This window comes from Amblyomma americanum, chromosome 4 (assembly GCF_052857255.1).
Source record: "Amblyomma americanum isolate KBUSLIRL-KWMA chromosome 4, ASM5285725v1, whole genome shotgun sequence".
Taxonomy (NCBI): Eukaryota; Metazoa; Arthropoda; class Arachnida; order Ixodida; family Ixodidae; genus Amblyomma; species Amblyomma americanum.
The window spans coordinates 1,846,328-1,867,552 of record NC_135500.1 but is presented as its reverse complement, the minus strand read 5'-3'; the positions used below and the strand labels follow the sequence as shown (position 1 = coordinate 1,867,552).

Sequence of the window (21,225 nt, the reverse complement as noted above, 5' to 3'; positions counted from 1 at the left end):
TACATCACAAAATCAAAACAACTAAATAAACAAAACGTAAAAGAACCAAGCTTTTTCTTTAGGATGCCGGTCTGTGGCGGAAGGGGGCCGAGGTAGCGACGGTGGTGGAAGTGTTTTATATTGCACATACATGTCTCTCTCAATCTGCCTGCCTCAATACATAGCAAAATCAAAACACCTAAAGAAACAAAACGTAAAAGAACCAAGCCTTTTCTTAGCGAGGCCGGTCTGTGGCGGGAGGGACGAGGTGGCGATGGTGGTGTTCGTGTTGAGTGTTGCACATGCATGTCTCTCTCAATCTGCCTGCCTCAACACATAGCAAAATCAAAACACCTAGAGAAACAAAACGTAAAGGAACCAAGCCTTTTCTTTAGGATGCCGGTCTGTGGCGGAGAGGAGGAGGTGGTGATGGTATTGGACGTGTTGTGTGTTGCACATACATGTCTGTCTCAATCTGCCTGCCGCAATACATAGCAAAATCAAAACACCTAAAGAAACAAACCGTAAAAGAACCAAGCCTTTTCTCAGCGATGCCGGTCAGTGGCGGGAGGGACGAGGTGGCGATGGTGGTGGTCGTGTTGTGTGTTGCACATGCATGACTCTCTCAATCTGCCTGTCTCAATACATAGCAAAATCAAAACACCTAAAGAAACAAAACGTAAAAGAACCAAGACTTTTCTTAGCGATGCCGGTCTGTGGTGGGAGGGACCAGGTGGCGGTGGTGGTGGTCGTGTTGTGTGTTCCACATACATGTCTTTCTCAATCTGCCTGTCTCAATACATAGCAAAATCAAAACAGCTAAAGAAACAAAACGTAAAACAACCAAGCCTTTTCTTAGCGATGCCGGTCTGTGGCGGGGGGGGGGGTGGCAATGGTGGTGGTCGTGTTTTATATTGCACATACATGTCTCTCTCAATCTGCCTGCCTCAATACATAGCAAAATCAAAACACCTAAAGAAACAAAACATTAAAAACCAAGCCTTTTCTTTAGGATGCCGGTCTGTGGCGGAGAGGAGGAGGTGGCGACGGTATTGGACGTGTTGTGTGTTGCACATACATGTCTGTCTCAATCTGCCTGCCTCAATACATAGCAAAATCAAAACACCTAAAGAAACAAAACGTAAAAGAACCAAGCCTTTTCTTAGCGATGCCGGTCAGTGGCGGGAGGGACGAGGTGGCGATGGTGGTGGTCGTGTTGTGTGTTGCACATACATGTCTCTCTCATTCTGCCTGCCTCAATACATAGAAAAATCAAAACACCTAGAGAAACAAAACGTAAAGGAACCAAGCCTTTTCTTTAGGATGCCGGTCTGTGGCGGGAGGGACGAGGTGGCGGTGGTGGTGGTCGTGTTGTGTGTTGCACATACATGTCTGTCTCAATCTGCCTGCCGCAATACATAGCAAAATCAAAACACCTAAAGAAACAAAACGTAAAAGAACCAAGACTTTTCTTAGCGATGCCGGTCTGTGGTAGGAGGGACCAGGTGGCGGTGGTGGTGGTCGTGTTGTGTGTAGCACATACATGTCTTTCTCAATCTGCCTGTCTCAATACATAGCAAAATCAAAACACTTAAAGAAACAAAACGTAAAACAACCAAGCCTTTTCTTAGCGATGCCGGTCTGTGGCGGGAGGGACGAGGTGGCGATGGTGGTGGTCGTGTTGTGTGTTCCACATACATGTCTCTCTCAATCTGCCTGCCTCAATACATAGCAAAATCAAAACACCTAAAGAAACAAAACGTAAAGGAACCAAGCCTTTTCTTAGCGATGCAGGCCTGTGGCAGGGAGGACGAGGTGGCGATGGTGGTGGTCGTGTTGTGCGCTGCACATACATGTCTCTCTCAATCTGCCTGCCTCAACACATAGCAAAATCAAAACACCTAAAGAAACAAAGCGTAAAAGAACCAAGCCTTATCTTAGAGAGGCCGGTCTGTGGCGGGATAGATGAAGTGGCGATGGTGATGGTCGTGTTGTGTGTTGCCGTGAAGGAAAATGAAACGTTGGGCATGAAAGGACAACTTTAACCTGGAAGAAAAGTTTGGGGAACCTGAAAGAGCTTCACGCCATGAAGAAAAAGGTCACCGAGAGCCCCGTGATCGCTCGAGTGTTGCAAACCGGACCCCTTTTCCGACGTGTACGCGAGCGCCCATGCGCTGGCGACGATATCTATCATGGATTGATTGATATCCGCGCCTCGCAGAGGTTCGCTGGCGTCCTCTGCAGCGCGCATGAGCAAAGTGGTTCTGGCGTACGCCAAGACCGCCGACGCTCGCCGCGTACGCGCAGGATGCAGCCTTGGAGTTTGTACTTGAGTTTCCCCAACCAGCCGCCTCAACATACGATGCCGAGCACACGGCGCAGGAGATTTTGTGTACCACGTTTCGAGCCTTTTCTTTAGGATGCCGGTCTGTGGCCGGAGGGACGATGTGGCGATGGTGGTGGTCGTGTTGTGTGTTGCACATACATGTCTCTCTCAATCTGCGTGCCTCAATACATAGCAAAATCAAAACACCTAAAGAAAGAAAACGTAAAAAACAAAATCTTTTCATAGCGATGCCGGCCTGTGGCGGGAGGGACGAGGTGGCGATGGCGGTGGTCGTGTTGTGTGTTGCACATACATGTCTCTCTCAATCTGCCTGCTTCAATAGATAGCAAAATCAAAACACCTAAAGAAACAAAACGTAAAAGAGCCAAGCCTTTTTTAGCGATGCTGGTCTGTGGCGGGGAGGACGAGGTGGCGATGGTGGTGGTCGTGTTGTGTGTTGCACATGTATGTCTCTCTCAATCTGCCTCCCTCAATGCATGGCAAAATCAAAACACCTAAAGAAACAAAACGCAAAGAAACCAAGCCTTTTCTTAGCGAGGCCGGTCTGTGGCGGGAGGGACGAGGTGGCGATGGTGGTGGTCGTGTTGAGTGTTGCACATACATGTCTCTCTCAATCTGCCTGCCTCAACACATAGGAAAATCAAACACCTAAAGAAACAAAACGTAAAAAAAACAAGCCTTTTCTTAGCGATGCCGGTCAGTGGCGGGAGGGACGAGGTGGCGATGGTGGTGGTCGTGTTGTGTGTTGCACATACATGTCTCTCTCAATCTGCCTGTCTCAATACATAGCAAAATCAAAACACCAAAAAAACAAAGCGTAAAAGAACCAAGCCTTTTTCTTAGCGATGCCGGTCTGTGGCGGGGAGGACGAGGTGGCGATGGTAGTGGTCGTGTTGTGTGTTGCACATACATGTCTCTCTCAATCTGCCTGTCTCAATACATAGCAAAATCAAAACACCTAGAGAAACAAAACGTAAAGGAACCAAGCCTTTTCTTAGCGATGCAGGTCTGTGGCAGGGAGCACAAGGTGGCGATGGTGGTGGTCGTGTTGTGTGTTGCACATACATGTCTCTCTCAATCTGCCGGCCTCAATACATAGCAAAATCAGAACACCGAAAGAAACAAAACGTAAAAGACCCAAGACTTTTTCTTAGCGATGCCGGTATGTGGCGGGAGGGACGAGCTGGTGATGGTGGTGGTCGTGTTGTGTGCTGCACATACATGTCTCTCTCAATCTCCCTCCCTCAATACATGGCAAAATCAAAACACCTAAAGAAACAAAACGTAAAGGCACGAAGCCTTTTATTTAGGATGCCGGTGTGTGGCGGGGAGGACGAGGTGGCGATGGTGGTGGTCGTGTTGTGTGTTACACATACATGTCTCTCTCAACCTCCCTGCCTCAATACATGGCAAAATCAAAACACCTAAAGAATCAAAACGTAAAGGAACCAAGCCTTTTCTTTAGGATGCCGGTCTGTGGCAGGCAGGACGAGGTGGCGATGGTGGTGCTCGTGTTGTGTGTTGCACATACATGTCTCTCTCAATCTACGTGCCTAAACACATAGCAAAATCAAAACACCTAAAGAAACAAAGCGTAAAAGAACCAAGCCTTTTATTAGCGATGCAGGTCTGTGGCGGGGAGGACGAGGTGGCGATGGTGGTGGTCGTGTTGTGTGTTGCACATACATGTCTCTCTCAATCTGCCTGCCTCAAGGCATGGCAAAATCAAAATACCTAAAGATACCAAACGTAAAGGTACCAAGCCTTTTCTTTAGGATGCCGGTCTGTGGCGGAGAGGAGGAGGTGGTGATGGTATTGGACGTGTTGTGTGTTGCACATACATGTCTGTCTCAATCTGCCTGCCGCAATACATAGCAAAATCAAAACACCTAAAGAAACAAAACGTAAAAGAACCAAGCCTTTTCTTAGCGAGGCCGGTCTGTGGCGGGAGGGACGAGGTGGCGATGGTGGTGTTCGTGTTGAGTGTTACACATGCATGTCTCTCTCAATCTGCCTGCCTCAACACATAGCAAAATCAAAACACCTAGAGAAACAAAACGTAAAGGAACCAAGCCTTTTCTTTAGGATGCCGGTCTGTGGCGGAGAGGAGGAGGTGGTGATGGTATTGGACGTGTTGTGTGTTGCACATACATGTCTGTCTCAATCTGCCTGCCGCAATACATAGCAAAATCAAAACACCTAAAGAAACAAACCGTAAAAGAACCAAGCCTTTTCTCAGCGATGCCGGTCAGTGGCGGGAGGGACGAGGTGGCGATGGTGGTGGTCGTGTTGTGTGTTGCACATGCATGACTCTCTCAATCTGCCTGTCTCAATACATAGCAAAATCAAAACACCTAAAGAAACAAAACGTAAAAGAACCAAGACTTTTCTTAGCGATGCCGGTCTGTGGTGGGAGGGACCAGGTGGCGGTGGTGGTGGTCGTGTTGTGTGTTCCACATACATGTCTTTCTCAATCTGCCTGTCTCAATACATAGCAAAATCAAAACAGCTAAAGAAACAAAACGTAAAACAACCAAGCCTTTTCTTAGCGATGCCGGTCTGTGGCGGGGGGGGGGTGGCAATGGTGGTGGTCGTGTTTTATATTGCACATACATGTCTCTCTCAATCTGCCTGCCTCAATACATAGCAAAATCAAAACACCTAAAGAAACAAAACATTAAAAACCAAGCCTTTTCTTTAGGATGCCGGTCTGTGGCGGAGAGGAGGAGGTGGCGACGGTATTGGACGTGTTGTGTGTTGCACATACATGTCTGTCTCAATCTGCCTGCCTCAATACATAGCAAAATCAAAACACCTAAAGAAACAAAACGTAAAAGAACCAAGCCTTTTCTTAGCGATGCCGGTCTGTGGTAGGAGGGACCAGGTGGCGGTGGTGGTGGTCGTGTTGTGTGTAGCACATACATGTCTTTCTCAATCTGCCTGTCTCAATACATAGCAAAATCAAAACACTTAAAGAAACAAAACGTAAAACAACCAAGCCTTTTCTTAGCGATGCCGGTCTGTGGCGGGAGGGACGAGGTGGCGATGGTGGTGGTCGTGTTGTGTGTTCCACATACATGTCTCTCTCAATCTGCCTGCCTCAATACATAGCAAAATCAAAACACCTAAAGAAACAAAACGTAAAGGAACCAAGCCTTTTCTTAGCGATGCAGGCCTGTGGCAGGGAGGACGAGGTGGCGATGGTGGTGGTCGTGTTGTGCGCTGCACATACATGTCTCTCTCAATCTGCCTGCCTCAACACATAGCAAAATCAAAACACCTAAAGAAACAAAGCGTAAAAGAACCAAGCCTTATCTTAGAGAGGCCGGTCTGTGGCGGGATAGATGAAGTGGCGATGGTGATGGTCGTGTTGTGTGTTGCCGTGAAGGAAAATGAAACGTTGGGCATGAAAGGACAACTTTAACCTGGAAGAAAAGTTTGGGGAACCTGAAAGAGCTTCACGCCATGAAGAAAAAGGTCACCGAGAGCCCCGTGATCGCTCGAGTGTTGCAAACCGGACCCCTTTTCCGACGTGTACGCGAGCGCCCATGCGCTGGCGACGATATCTATCATGGATTGATTGATATCCGCGCCTCGCAGAGGTTCGCTGGCGTCCTCTGCAGCGCGCATGAGCAAAGCGGTTCTGGCGTACGCCAAGACCGCCGACGCTCGCCGCGTACGCGCAGGATGCAGCCTTGGAGTTTGTACTTGAGTTTCCCCAACCAGCCGCCTCAACATACGATGCCGAGCACACGGCGCAGGAGATTTTGTGTACCACGTTTCGAGCCTTTTCTTTAGGATGCCGGTCTGTGGCCGGAGGGACGATGTGGCGATGGTGGTGGTCGTGTTGTGTGTTGCACATACATGTCTCTCTCAATCTGCGTGCCTCAATACATAGCAAAATCAAAACACCTAAAGAAAGAAAACGTAAAAAACAAAATCTTTTCATAGCGATGCCGGCCTGTGGCGGGAGGGACGAGGTGGCGATGGCGGTGGTCGTGTTGTGTGTTGCACATACATGTCTCTCTCAATCTGCCTGCTTCAATAGATAGCAAAATCAAAACACCTAAAGAAACAAAACGTAAAAGAGCCAAGCCTTTTTTAGCGATGCTGGTCTGTGGCGGGGAGGACGAGGTGGCGATGGTGGTGGTCGTGTTGTGTGTTGCACATGTATGTCTCTCTCAATCTGCCTCCCTCAATGCATGGCAAAATCAAAACACCTAAAGAAACAAAACGTAAAGAAACCAAGACTTTTTCTTAGCGATGCCGGTCTGTGGCGGGAGGGACGAGGTGGTGATGGTGGGGGTCGTGTTGTGTGTTGCACATACATGTCTGTCTCAATCTACCTGCCTCAATACATAGCAAAATCAAAACACCTAAAGAAACAAAACGTAATAAAAACAAGCCTTTTCTTAGCGATGCCGGTCTGTGGCGGAAGGGACGAGGTGGCGATGGTGGTGGTCGTGTTGTGTGCTGCACATACATGTCTCTCTCGATCTGCCTGCCTCAATACATGGCAAAATCAAAACACCTAAAGAAACAATACGTAAAGGAACCAAGCCTTTTCTTTAGGATGCCGGTGTGTGGCGGGGAGGATGAGGTAGCGATGGTGGTGGTCGTGTTGTGTGTCGCACATACATGTCTCTCTCAATCTACCAGCCTCAACACATAGCAAAATCAAAACGCCCAAAGAAACAAAATGTAAAAGGACCAAGCCTTTTCTTAGCGATGCAGGTCTGTGGCGGGGAGGACGAGGTGGCGATGGTGGTTGTCGTGTTGTGTGTTGCACATACATGTCTCTCTCAATCTGCCTGCCTCAATGCATGGCAAAATCAAAATACCTAAAGAAAGCAAACGTAAAGAAACCAAGCCTTCTCTTTAGGATGCACGTCTGTGGCAGGGAGGACGAGGTGGCGATGGTGGTGGTCGTGTTGTGTGTTGCACATACATGTCACTCTCAATCTGCCTGCCTCAACACATAGCAAAATCAAAACACCTAAAGTAACAAAACGTAAAAGAACCAAGCCTTTTCTTAGCGATGCCGGTCTGTGGCGAAACGGACGAGGTGGCGATGGTGGTGGTCGTGTTGTGTGTTGCACATACATGTCTCTCTCAATCTGCCTGCCTCAATACATCACAAAATCAAAACAACTAAAGAAACAAAACGTGAAAGAACCAAGCCATTTCTTTAGGATGCCGGTCTGTGGCCGGGGGGGGGGGGGGCGATGGTGGTGGTCGTGTTTTATATTGCACATACATGTCTCTCTCAATCTGCCTGCCTCAATACATAGCAAAATCAAAGCACCTAAAGAAACAAAACGTAAAAAAACCAAGCCTTTTCTTTAGGATGCCGGTCTGTGGCGGGAAGGACGAGGTGGCGATGGTGGTGGTCGTGTTGTGTGTTGCACATACATGTCTCTCTCAATCTTCCTGTCTCAATACATAGCAAAATCAAAACACCTAAAGAAACAAAACGTAAAAGAACCAAGACTTTTCTTAGCGATGCCGGTCTGTGGTGGGAGGGACGAGGTGGCGGTGGTGGTGGTCGTGTTGTGTGTTGCACATACATGTCTTTCTCAATCTGTCTGTCTCAATACATAGCAAAAGCAAAACACCTAAAGAAACAAAACGTAAAACAACCAAGCCTTTTCTTAGCGACGCCGGACTGTGGCGGGAGGGACGAGGTGGCGATGGTGGTGGTCGTGTTGTGTGTTCCACATACATGTCTCTCTCAGTTTGGCTCCCTCAACACATAGCAAAATCAAAACACCTAAAGAAACAAAACGTAAAAGAACCAAGCCTTTTCTTAGCGATGCCGGTCAGTGGCGGGAGGGACGAGGTGGCGATGGTGGTGGTCGTGTAGGGTGTTGCACATACATGTCTCTCAATCTGCCTGTCTCAATACATAGCAAAATCAAAGCTCCTAAAGAAACAAAGCGTGAAAGAACCAAGCCTTTTTCTTAGCGATGCCGGTCTGTGGCGGTGAGGACGAGGTGGCGATGGTGGTGGTCGTGTTGTGTGTTGCACATACATGTCACTCTCAATCTGCCTGCCTCAACACATAGCAAAATCAAAACACCTAAAGAAACAAAACGTAAAAGAACCAAGACTTTTCTTAGCGATGCCGGTCTGTGGCGGAACGGACGAGGTGGCGATGGTGTTGGTCGTGCTGGGTGTTGCACATACGTGTCTCTCTCAATCTGCCTGCCTCAATACATCACAAAATCAAAACAACTAAATAAACAAAACGTAAAAGAACCAAGCTTTTTCTTTAGGATGCCGGTCTGTGGCGGAAGGGGGCCGAGGTAGCGACGGTGGTGGAAGTGTTTTATATTGCACATACATGTCTCTCTCAATCTGCCTGCCTCAATACATAGCAAAATCAAAACACCTAAAGAAACAAAACGTAAAAGAACCAAGCCTTTTATTAGCGAGGCCGGTCTGTGGCGGGAGGGACGAGGTGGCGATGGTGGTGGTCGTGTTGAGTGTTGCACATACATGTCTCTCTCAATCTGCCTGCCTCAACACATAGCAAAATCAAACACCTAAAGAAACAAAACGTAAAAAAAAACAAGCCTTTTCTTAGCGATGCCGGTCAGTGGCGGGAGGGACGAGGTGGCGATGGTGGTGGTCGTGTTGTGTGTTGCACATACATGTCTCTCTCAATCTGCCTGTCTCAATACATAGCAAAATCAAAACACCAAAAAAACAAAGCGTAAAAGAACCAAGCCTTTTTCTTAGCGATGCCGGTCTGTGGCGGGGAGGACGAGGTGGCGATGGTGGTGGTCGTGTTGTGTGTTGCACATACATGTCTCTCTCAATCTGCCTGCCTCAACACATAGCAAAATCAAAACACCTAGAGAAACAAAACGTAAAGGAACCAAGCCTTTTCTTTAGGATGCCGGTCTGTGGCGGAGAGGAGGAGGTGGTGATGGTATTGGACGTGTTGTGTGTTGCACATACATGTCTGTCTCAATCTGCCTGCCGCAATACATAGCAAAATCAAAACACCTAAAGAAACAAACCGTAAAAGAACCAAGCCTTTTCTCAGCGATGCCGGTCAGTGGCGGGAGGGACGAGGTGGCGATGGTGGTGGTCGTGTTGTGTGTTGCACATGCATGACTCTCTCAATCTGCCTGTCTCAATACATAGCAAAATCAAAACACCTAAAGAAACAAAACGTAAAAGAACCAAGACTTTTCTTAGCGATGCCGGTCTGTGGTGGGAGGGACCAGGTGGCGGTGGTGGTGGTCGTGTTGTGTGTTCCACATACATGTCTTTCTCAATCTGCCTGTCTCAATACATAGCAAAATCAAAACAGCTAAAGAAACAAAACGTAAAACAACCAAGCCTTTTCTTAGCGATGCCGGTCTGTGGCGGGGGGGGGGGGTGGCAATGGTGGTGGTCGTGTTTTATATTGCACATACATGTCTCTCTCAATCTGCCTGCCTCAATACATAGCAAAATCAAAACACCTAAAGAAACAAAACATTAAAAACCAAGCCTTTTCTTTAGGATGCCGGTCTGTGGCGGAGAGGAGGAGGTGGCGACGGTATTGGACGTGTTGTGTGTTGCACATACATGTCTGTCTCAATCTGCCTGCCTCAATACATAGCAAAATCAAAACACCTAAAGAAACAAAACGTAAAAGAACCAAGCCTTTTCTTAGCGATGCCGGTCTGTGGTAGGAGGGACCAGGTGGCGGTGGTGGTGGTCGTGTTGTGTGTAGCACATACATGTCTTTCTCAATCTGCCTGTCTCAATACATAGCAAAATCAAAACACTTAAAGAAACAAAACGTAAAACAACCAAGCCTTTTCTTAGCGATGCCGGTCTGTGGCGGGAGGGACGAGGTGGCGATGGTGGTGGTCGTGTTGTGTGTTCCACATACATGTCTCTCTCAATCTGCCTGCCTCAATACATAGCAAAATCAAAACACCTAAAGAAACAAAACGTAAAGGAACCAAGCCTTTTCTTAGCGATGCAGGCCTGTGGCAGGGAGGACGAGGTGGCGATGGTGGTGGTCGTGTTGTGCGCTGCACATACATGTCTCTCTCAATCTGCCTGCCTCAACACATAGCAAAATCAAAACACCTAAAGAAACAAAGCGTAAAAGAACCAAGCCTTATCTTAGAGAGGCCGGTCTGTGGCGGGATAGATGAAGTGGCGATGGTGATGGTCGTGTTGTGTGTTGCCGTGAAGGAAAATGAAACGTTGGGCATGAAAGGACAACTTTAACCTGGAAGAAAAGTTTGGGGAACCTGAAAGAGCTTCACGCCATGAAGAAAAAGGTCACCGAGAGCCCCGTGATCGCTCGAGTGTTGCAAACCGGACCCCTTTTCCGACGTGTACGCGAGCGCCCATGCGCTGGCGACGATATCTATCATGGATTGATTGATATCCGCGCCTCGCAGAGGTTCGCTGGCGTCCTCTGCAGCGCGCATGAGCAAAGCGGTTCTGGCGTACGCCAAGACCGCCGACGCTCGCCGCGTACGCGCAGGATGCAGCCTTGGAGTTTGTACTTGAGTTTCCCCAACCAGCCGCCTCAACATACGATGCCGAGCACACGGCGCAGGAGATTTTGTGTACCACGTTTCGAGCCTTTTCTTTAGGATGCCGGTCTGTGGCCGGAGGGACGATGTGGCGATGGTGGTGGTCGTGTTGTGTGTTGCACATACATGTCTCTCTCAATCTGCGTGCCTCAATACATAGCAAAATCAAAACACCTAAAGAAAGAAAACGTAAAAAACAAAATCTTTTCATAGCGATGCCGGCCTGTGGCGGGAGGGACGAGGTGGCGATGGCGGTGGTCGTGTTGTGTGTTGCACATACATGTCTCTCTCAATCTGCCTGCTTCAATAGATAGCAAAATCAAAACACCTAAAGAAACAAAACGTAAAAGAGCCAAGCCTTTTTTAGCGATGCTGGTCTGTGGCGGGGAGGACGAGGTGGCGATGGTGGTGGTCGTGTTGTGTGTTGCACATGTATGTCTCTCTCAATCTGCCTCCCTCAATGCATGGCAAAATCAAAACACCTAAAGAAACAAAACGTAAAGAAACCAAGACTTTTTCTTAGCGATGCCGGTCTGTGGCGGGAGGGACGAGGTGGTGATGGTGGGGGTCGTGTTGTGTGTTGCACATACATGTCTGTCTCAATCTACCTGCCTCAATACATAGCAAAATCAAAACACCTAAAGAAACAAAACGTAATAAAAACAAGCCTTTTCTTAGCGATGCCGGTCTGTGGCGGAAGGGACGAGGTGGCGATGGTGGTGGTCGTGTTGTGTGCTGCACATACATGTCTCTCTCGATCTGCCTGCCTCAATACATGGCAAAATCAAAACACCTAAAGAAACAATACGTAAAGGAACCAAGCCTTTTCTTTAGGATGCCGGTGTGTGGCGGGGAGGATGAGGTAGCGATGGTGGTGGTCGTGTTGTGTGTCGCACATACATGTCTCTCTCAATCTACCAGCCTCAACACATAGCAAAATCAAAACGCCCAAAGAAACAAAATGTAAAAGGACCAAGCCTTTTCTTAGCGATGCAGGTCTGTGGCGGGGAGGACGAGGTGGCGATGGTGGTTGTCGTGTTGTGTGTTGCACATACATGTCTCTCTCAATCTGCCTGCCTCAATGCATGGCAAAATCAAAATACCTAAAGAAAGCAAACGTAAAGAAACCAAGCCTTCTCTTTAGGATGCACGTCTGTGGCAGGGAGGACGAGGTGGCGATGGTGGTGGTCGTGTTGTGTGTTGCACATACATGTCACTCTCAATCTGCCTGCCTCAACACATAGCAAAATCAAAACACCTAAAGTAACAAAACGTAAAAGAACCAAGCCTTTTCTTAGCGATGCCGGTCTGTGGCGAAACGGACGAGGTGGCGATGGTGGTGGTCGTGTTGTGTGTTGCACATACATGTCTCTCTCAATCTGCCTGCCTCAATACATCACAAAATCAAAACAACTAAAGAAACAAAACGTGAAAGAACCAAGCCATTTCTTTAGGATGCCGGTCTGTGGCCGGGGGGGGGGGGGGGCGATGGTGGTGGTCGTGTTTTATATTGCACATACATGTCTCTCTCAATCTGCCTGCCTCAATACATAGCAAAATCAAAGCACCTAAAGAAACAAAACGTAAAAAAACCAAGCCTTTTCTTTAGGATGCCGGTCTGTGGCGGGAAGGACGAGGTGGCGATGGTGGTGGTCGTGTTGTGTGTTGCACATACATGTCTCTCTCAATCTTCCTGTCTCAATACATAGCAAAATCAAAACACCTAAAGAAACAAAACGTAAAAGAACCAAGACTTTTCTTAGCGATGCCGGTCTGTGGTGGGAGGGACGAGGTGGCGGTGGTGGTGGTCGTGTTGTGTGTTGCACATACATGTCTTTCTCAATCTGTCTGTCTCAATACATAGCAAAAGCAAAACACCTAAAGAAACAAAACGTAAAACAACCAAGCCTTTTCTTAGCGACGCCGGACTGTGGCGGGAGGGACGAGGTGGCGATGGTGGTGGTCGTGTTGTGTGTTCCACATACATGTCTCTCTCAGTTTGGCTCCCTCAACACATAGCAAAATCAAAACACCTAAAGAAACAAAACGTAAAAGAACCAAGCCTTTTCTTAGCGATGCCGGTCAGTGGCGGGAGGGACGAGGTGGCGATGGTGGTGGTCGTGTAGGGTGTTGCACATACATGTCTCTCAATCTGCCTGTCTCAATACATAGCAAAATCAAAGCTCCTAAAGAAACAAAGCGTGAAAGAACCAAGCCTTTTTCTTAGCGATGCCGGTCTGTGGCGGTGAGGACGAGGTGGCGATGGTGGTGGTCGTGTTGTGTGTTGCACATACATGTCACTCTCAATCTGCCTGCCTCAACACATAGCAAAATCAAAACACCTAAAGAAACAAAACGTAAAAGAACCAAGACTTTTCTTAGCGATGCCGGTCTGTGGCGGAACGGACGAGGTGGCGATGGTGTTGGTCGTGCTGGGTGTTGCACATACGTGTCTCTCTCAATCTGCCTGCCTCAATACATCACAAAATCAAAACAACTAAATAAACAAAACGTAAAAGAACCAAGCTTTTTCTTTAGGATGCCGGTCTGTGGCGGAAGGGGGCCGAGGTAGCGACGGTGGTGGAAGTGTTTTATATTGCACATACATGTCTCTCTCAATCTGCCTGCCTCAATACATAGCAAAATCAAAACACCTAAAGAAACAAAACGTAAAAGAACCAAGCCTTTTATTAGCGAGGCCGGTCTGTGGCGGGAGGGACGAGGTGGCGATGGTGGTGGTCGTGTTGAGTGTTGCACATACATGTCTCTCTCAATCTGCCTGCCTCAACACATAGCAAAATCAAACACCTAAAGAAACAAAACGTAAAAAAAAACAAGCCTTTTCTTAGCGATGCCGGTCAGTGGCGGGAGGGACGAGGTGGCGATGGTGGTGGTCGTGTTGTGTGTTGCACATACATGTCTCTCTCAATCTGCCTGTCTCAATACATAGCAAAATCAAAACACCAAAAAAACAAAGCGTAAAAGAACCAAGCCTTTTTCTTAGCGATGCCGGTCTGTGGCGGGGAGGACGAGGTGGCGATGGTGGTGGTCGTGTTGTGTGTTGCACATACATGTCTCTCTCAATCTGCCTGTCTCAATACATAGCAAAATCAAAACACCTAGAGAAACAAAACGTAAAGGAACCAAGCCTTTTCTTAGCGATGCAGGTCTGTGGCGGGGAGCACAAGGTGGCGATGGTGGTGGTCGTGTTGTGTGTTGCACATACATGTCTCTCTCAATCTGCCGGCCTCAATACATAGCAAAATCAGAACACCGAAAGAAACAAAACGTAAAAGAACCAAGACTTTTTCTTAGCGATGCCGGTATATGGCGGGAGGGACGAGCTGGTGATGGTGGGGGTCGTGTTGTGCGTTGCACATACATGTCTCTCTCAATCTACCTGCCTCAATACATAGCAAAATCAAAACACCTAAAGAAACAAAACGTATAAAAAATAAGCCTTTTCTTAGCGATGCCGGTCAGTGGCGGGAGGGGCGAGGTGGCGATGGTGGTGGTCGTGTTGTGTGCTGCACATACATGTCTCTCTCAATCTCCCTCCCTCAATACATGGCAAAATCAATACACCTAAAGAAACAAAACGTAAAGGCACGAAGCCTTTTATTTAGGATGCCGGTGTGTGGCGGGGAGGACGAGGTGGCGATGGTGGTGGTCGTGTTGTGTGTTACACATACATGTCTCTCTCAACCTCCCTGCCTCAATACATGGCAAAATCAAAACACCTAAAGAATCAAAACGTAAAGGAACCAAGCCTTTTCTTTAGGATGCCGGTCTGTGGCAGGCAGGACGAGGTGGCGATGGTGGTGCTCGTGTTGTGTGTTGCACATACATGTCTCTCTCAATCTACGTGCCTAAACACATAGCAAAATCAAAACACCTAAAGAAACAAAGCGTAAAAGAACCAAGCCTTTTATTAGCGATGCAGGTCTGTGGCGGGGAGGACGAGGTGGCGATGGTGGTGGTCGTGTTGTGTGTTGCACATACATGTCTCTCTCAATCTGCCTGCCTCAATGCATGGCAAAATCAAAATACCTAAAGAAACCAAACGTAAAGGAACCAAGCCTTTTCTTTAGGATGCAGGTCTGTGGCGGGGAGGACGAGGTGGCGATGGTGGTGGTCGTGTTGTGTGTTGCACATACATGTCACTCTCAATCTGCCTGCCTCAACACATAGCAAAATCAAAACACCTAAGGAAACAAAACGTAAAAGAACCAAGCCTTTTCTTAGCGATGCCGGTCTGTGGCGGAACGGACGAGGTGGCGATGGTGTTGGTCGTGCTGGGTGTTGCACATACGTGTCTCTCTCAATCTGCCTGCCTCAATACATCACAAAATCAAAACAACTAAATAAACAAAACGTAAAAGAACCAAGCTTTTTCCTTTAGGATGCCGGTCTGTGGCGGAAGGGGGCCGAGGTAGCGACGGTGGTGGAAGTGTTTTATATTGCACATACATGTCTCTCTCAATCTGCCTGCCTCAATACATAGCAAAATCAAAACACCTAAAGAAACAAAACGTAAAAGAACCAAGCCTTTTCTTAGCGAGGCCGGTCTGTGGCGGGAGGGACGAGGTGGCGATGGTGGTGGTCGTGTTGAGTGTTGCACATGCATGTCTCTCTCAATCTGCCTGCCTCAACACATAGCAAAATCAAAACACCTAGAGAAACAAAACGTAAAGGAACCAAGCCTTTTCTTCAGGATGCCGGTCTGTGGCGGAGAGGAGGAGGTGGCGATGGTATTGGACGTGTTGTGTGTTGCACATACATGTCTGTCTCAATCTGCCTGCCGCAATACATAGCAAAATCAAAACACCTAGAGAAACAAACCGTAAAAGAACCAAGCCTTTTCTTAGCGATGCCGGTCAGTGGCGGGAGGGACGAGGTGGCGATGGTGGTGGTCGTGTTGTGTGTTGCACATGCATGTCTCTCTCAATCTGCCTGTCTCAATACATAGCAAAATCAAAACACCTAAAGAAACAAAACGTAAAAGAACCAAGACTTTTCTTAGCGATGCCGGTCTGTGGCGGGAGGGACGAGGTGGCGGTGGTGGTGGTCGTGTTGTGTGTTGCACATACATGTCTTTCTCAATCTGCCTGTCTCAATACATAGCAAAATCAAAACAGCTAAAGAAACAAAACGTAAAACAACCAAGCCTTTTCTTAGCGATGCCGGTCTGTGGCGGGGGGGGGGGGGGGGGTGGCGATGGTGGTGGTCGTGTTTTATTTTGCACACGGCAACCCCGTGGTGACAATGTCAACTGATGTGCCACTATTTGTGCAGGTACTTACCGGATTCTTTTCCATCGCCTTGGGCCGTGCAGTAAGCGCAGACAGCGGCTTCAATCGTCACCCAGCTTCTGCCGATGCCTTTCGACTGCCGTGCGCGGGGGGCGTACATTTTTCACACTGCGAGCTGCTGTCGTGGCACGTGGATACTACCTTCTGCGCACCCTCTTCGAGCACAGCGACGTCATCCACACTTCCAGCCCGGATTTTGCCTATAAAAGGAACGCCTGCGCCTTCCATCAGCAGTGGACACGGCAACCCCGTGGTGACAATGTCAACTGATGTGCCACTATTTGTGCAGGTTGGTGGACGAAAATATTGCTGCCGTAGCAACTGCCTTTTTTTGATCGTGTTGCCGTGTCCACGCACATTGCTGGTTTGCTTTAGTGATTGTATCTCAATTGTAGGCCTGTTGCTGAAGTTATCCGGTGATGTTGAGGAAAATCCTGGCCCGGATACAATGGAAATGATTCAACAAGTAATTGCTTCTCAAACTGAAATCCTCAGCAAATTAAGCGAAATACAGGAAAACCAAACATCGTCTGAAGCAAGAATTCTGGACATGCAATCCAGGCTGTCTGCTATAGAACAAAAGCTACAAACCTTTGACGAGTCTCGGGATAGGCTTTCGAAACTAGAAACTTTTGCTGAAAGATGTGAAATAGAAATGACTACAGTTTCGAGAAAACTTGATGAGTTGGAAAACCGCTCGCGGCGCAATAACTTGATTGTACGCGGAGTCAAGGAGGAGGAATCAGAGAGTGAAGAGGACCTACTACAGAAAGTAAACAATGACATCTTTGATAAAATTCTGAAACAAAGGGTGGACACTATTGAAAGGATTCACCGACTTGGAAAGAGGGAACCAGGTAGAGACCGTCCGATTATTATTAAACTTACTGACTTTAGGGATAAGATGAAAATAATGAGTAACTGTTTCAACCTAAAAGGCACTCAATTTAGTGTAAATGAAGATTTTTCTAAAAGGGTTGTGGAAATACGAAAAAATCTTTGGAACTCCTGTGCCGATGAACGAAAGAACGGCGTGAAAGCTAAGTTAATTTTTGATAAGTTAAAAGTCAAGAATACCTTATACGCATGGAACGAGGAGACCAAGCAGCGGTTCAAATGCCAGGTTGCCACTAGCACTAGCAATGAGTGACTAAACAATCATAAGACGGTCTGCTTTAAAATTATAAATGTGAACGCTAGGAGCATGCTTAACAAGGTTGACGCCATAGAAAGTATATGCCTTGAACATGAACCCGATATTATGGTAATCACAGAGACATGGCTACATAAAGATATTAGAGACTGTGAAGTTGCTCCCCCAAACTACTCCATAGTACGAAAAGACCGTGAAAGGAGGGGTGGCGGTGTTGCAATACTGGTTAAGAGTAATATAGTATTCTCAGTTATAGAAGGGTTTGATGATTTAGAAACTGCATGGATTAAAACCAGACTGAATGGTCGTACTGTCTTAGTGGGTGCTTTCTACAGAGCTCCCAATTCAACCATAGACGTGCTTGATAACCTAAAAAGGTTACTGGACCTAAATGTACACTTTGGTGACAATATTATGCTGACAGGTGATTTTAATTTGCCAGGAATTGATTGGATGTCGCTTTCTCCCGGCAGAGTTGATACAGCTAGCAGTGAACATCTGATCGAACTCGCCTATTGCTATGGTTTGACTCAGATTGTTGAAAAGAGTACGAGAGTATGTACGACAACATCCTCGATACTAGACCTTGTCTTTTTGTCATCTGGTCTACTAGAGTTTTTGCTGAGTTGTGATGTTGAAGAAGGATTGTCTGACCATAAAATGGTGATTATGTCGCTCAATATGACTCACGAAATATGTCACAAATCTTGCAGAAAGACTGTTTTGAATTTTGCGGCTGCCGATGATGTCGGATTACTGGACTACCTTGAAATCTCGTTTGATGAATTCATGTGTTTATATCAAGACGGACTTGGCACAGATAAGTTGTGGGATTTTTTTGCAAACATGACAGCGAAAGCAATTGAGATGTTCATTCCTAAAACCACGAAAATAACAAAAAGGAAGCATCCTTGGATTAATAGAGACATTATTCACAGAAAACGACAGCTCAAAAGGAAACGAAAAAGATGCTCACAATACCCAAGCCCTGAATTAAAAACCTCCATATGTCGTATGAGCCAAGAGTTAAAGCGACTCATCAAAGAAAGTAAAAATACCTTTTACAGTCAGACTCTCACCAGATTTCTTACTGAAGCGCCCAGTAAGTTCTGGCGATATATAAATGGCGGCGGTAAAACTCACCATTCTAATGAAGAAGAGAGCCCCCAGAGGGCTGAAAGTTTTAATTCATTTTTTGCATCTGTTTTCACTGAAGATGACGGCGAATCACCGTTTTTTGAGCCTCCAGGTTGCCCTCCTATACCCGATTTAGAAATAAGTGAAGAAGGAGTTCTGAAACTTCTTTTGAATATCAACACTAAAAAGAACTCAGGACCGGACGGTATCCCGAATGAATTCTTATATAGATATGCAGAGTGGAATTCTAAATTTCTTACCAAAATCTTTCAATCGTCTATCGACAGTAGTTGTGTTCCCATTGCCTGGAAATGTGCGAAAATAGTGCCTGTGCATAAAAATGGTCCCACTTCTAACGTTGAAAATTATAGACCCATTTCCCTCATTAGCACGTGTTCCAAGTTACTCGAACATATTATGTACGCTCACTTATCAACTTTTCTTGAGAGTAACAATCACCTATTTGTAAACCAGCATGGCTTCCGCAAGGGGCTTTCAACCATCACACAACTCACGGAAACTGTACATGATCTTTCTCAGTCAATTAATTCCCGCATGCAAACAGACATCATAATTTTGGACTTTGCAAAGGCGCTTGATAAGGTTTCGCACCCTAAGCTATTACTAAAAATCAGTGCCATATTTAAAAATGAAACTATAACTAAGTGGTTCAGGTCATATCTTTCGTCTAGAGTACAGTATGTTCAGGTTCAAGAGTATAAATCCAACATCATGCCAGTCGATTCCGGTGTTCCCCAGGGCAGCGTTCTGGGCCCTCTCTTGTTTTTGATCTTCATCAACGACTTGCCTGTTGGTTTGAGCGTTCCAGTTAGACTGTATGCAGATGACTGCATCGTTTATAAACAAATTAATACTCCAGAAGATCAGGCAGAACTCAATCAAAACTTGCAGAAAATACATGAATGGTGTAAGGTGTGGCAGATGGTATTAAATTCAAACAAAACAGTTTTTATGACCATTACAAGAAAGAAAACTGTCCTTGATTACAGTTACAGCATTAATGGTAGATTACTAACTAGAGTAAGTAATTTTAAATACCTTGGAGTAACACTCACATCTGACTTACGCTGGAATTCACACATAGATAATGTATGTACTAAGGCTTCCAAGGCACTCTGGAGCTTGAGACGCAATATGTGCAGTGCAACTCCTGAAATAAAAAGTCTGGTTTTCAAAAGCCTAGTTAGGCCTATCCTCGAATATGCAAAAGTTGTCTGGGACCCGTACACTGCTTCCAACTGTTCTAAGCTGGAAAGAATCCAGCGTCTCGGAGCATGGTTTATATTTAATAGGTATCGTTATTCTGATTCTCCAACTTCTTTGTGTAAATCTGCTGATTTGCAAACACTTGACATTAGAACCAAATGCGACAGACTCAAGTTTCTTTTCCAGATCGCTAACCACTACTTGAAAATCGATCAAACAAAATACTTTGAAATTAAAACAGGGGAAACATCACGCCATCGTCACAGTTTGTACATCCCAATGCCGCCTGTCAGAAATGATTGCTTTAAATTTAGTTTTTTCCCGAGAGCCATTAAGGAATGGAATATGTTACCAAACTCCGTTGTCACGTCACAATCACTAAGCGAATTTTTAGATAAACTGCACAATATTTTATGTTCTGCTTGATTTCTATGACAATGTTTTCGTTTTGTTCAAGTGGCAAACACAATTATGTATGAAATTTAGTGTTGATCTCAGTGTTTGTTTAATGTGTTCTTTTTCTGTTTCAAGTTTGATTTCCACTCCTGTAATAGCCCGCCCAGGGCTGACAGTATGAATAAATGAAAAAAAATGAAATGAAATGAAAAAAACACATAGCAAAATCAAAACACCTAGAGAAACAAAACGTAAAGGAACCAAGCCTTTTCTTCAGGATGCCGGTCTGTGGCGGAGAGGAGGAGGTGGCGATGGTATTGGACGTGTTGTGTGTTGCACATACATGTCTGTCTCAATCTGCCTGCCGCAATACATAGCAAAATCAAAACACCTAAAGAAACAAACCGTAAAAGAACCAAGCCTTTTCTTAGCGATGCCGGTCAGTGGCGGGAGGGACGAGGTGGCGATGGTGGTGGTCGTGTTGTGTGTTGCACATGCATGTCTCTCTCAATCCGCCTGTCTCAATACATAGCAAAATCAAAACACCTAAAGAAACAAAACGTAAAAGAACCAAGACTTTTCTTAGCGATGCCGGTCTGTGGCGGGAGGGACGAGGTGGCGGTGGTGGTGGTCGTGTTGTGTGTTGCACATACATGTCTTTCTCAATCTGCCTGTCTCAATACATAGCAAAATCAAAACAGCTAAAGAAACAAAACGTAAAACAACCAAGCCTTTTCTTAGCGATGCCGGTCTGTGGCGGGGGGGGGTGGTGGCGATGGTGGTGGTCGTGTTTTATTTTGCACATACATGTCTCTCTCAATCTGCCTGCCTCAATACATAGCAAAATCAAAACACCTAAAGAAAAAAAACATTAAAAAACCAAGCCTTTTCTTTAGGATGCCGGTCTGTGGCGGAGAGGAGGAGGTGGCGACGGTATTGGACGTGTTGTGTGTTGCACATACATGTCTGTCTCAATCTGCCTGCCGCAATACATAGCAAAATCAAAACACCTAAAGAAACAAAACGTAAAAGAACCAAGCCTTTTCTTAGCGATGCCGGTCAGTGGCGGGAGGGACGCGGTGGCGATGGTGGTGGTCGTGTTGTGTGTTGCACATACATGTC

At 46.5% G+C, this 21,225-nt stretch overlaps 1 protein-coding gene across 1 annotated transcript; it reads left to right on the top strand.

Annotated features, from left to right (window-relative positions):
- Positions 1 to 16,134: 16,134 nt before the first annotated feature.
- On the top strand, positions 16,135 to 18,265 carry LOC144127772 (uncharacterized). The gene has a single exon (XM_077660669.1). It carries the CDS (start codon positions 16,144 to 16,146, stop codon positions 17,338 to 17,340), a length of 1,197 nt encoding a protein of 398 aa, XP_077516795.1. The 5' UTR covers positions 16,135 to 16,143; the 3' UTR covers positions 17,341 to 18,265.
- The last annotated feature ends 2,960 nt before the right edge of the window (positions 18,266 to 21,225 follow it).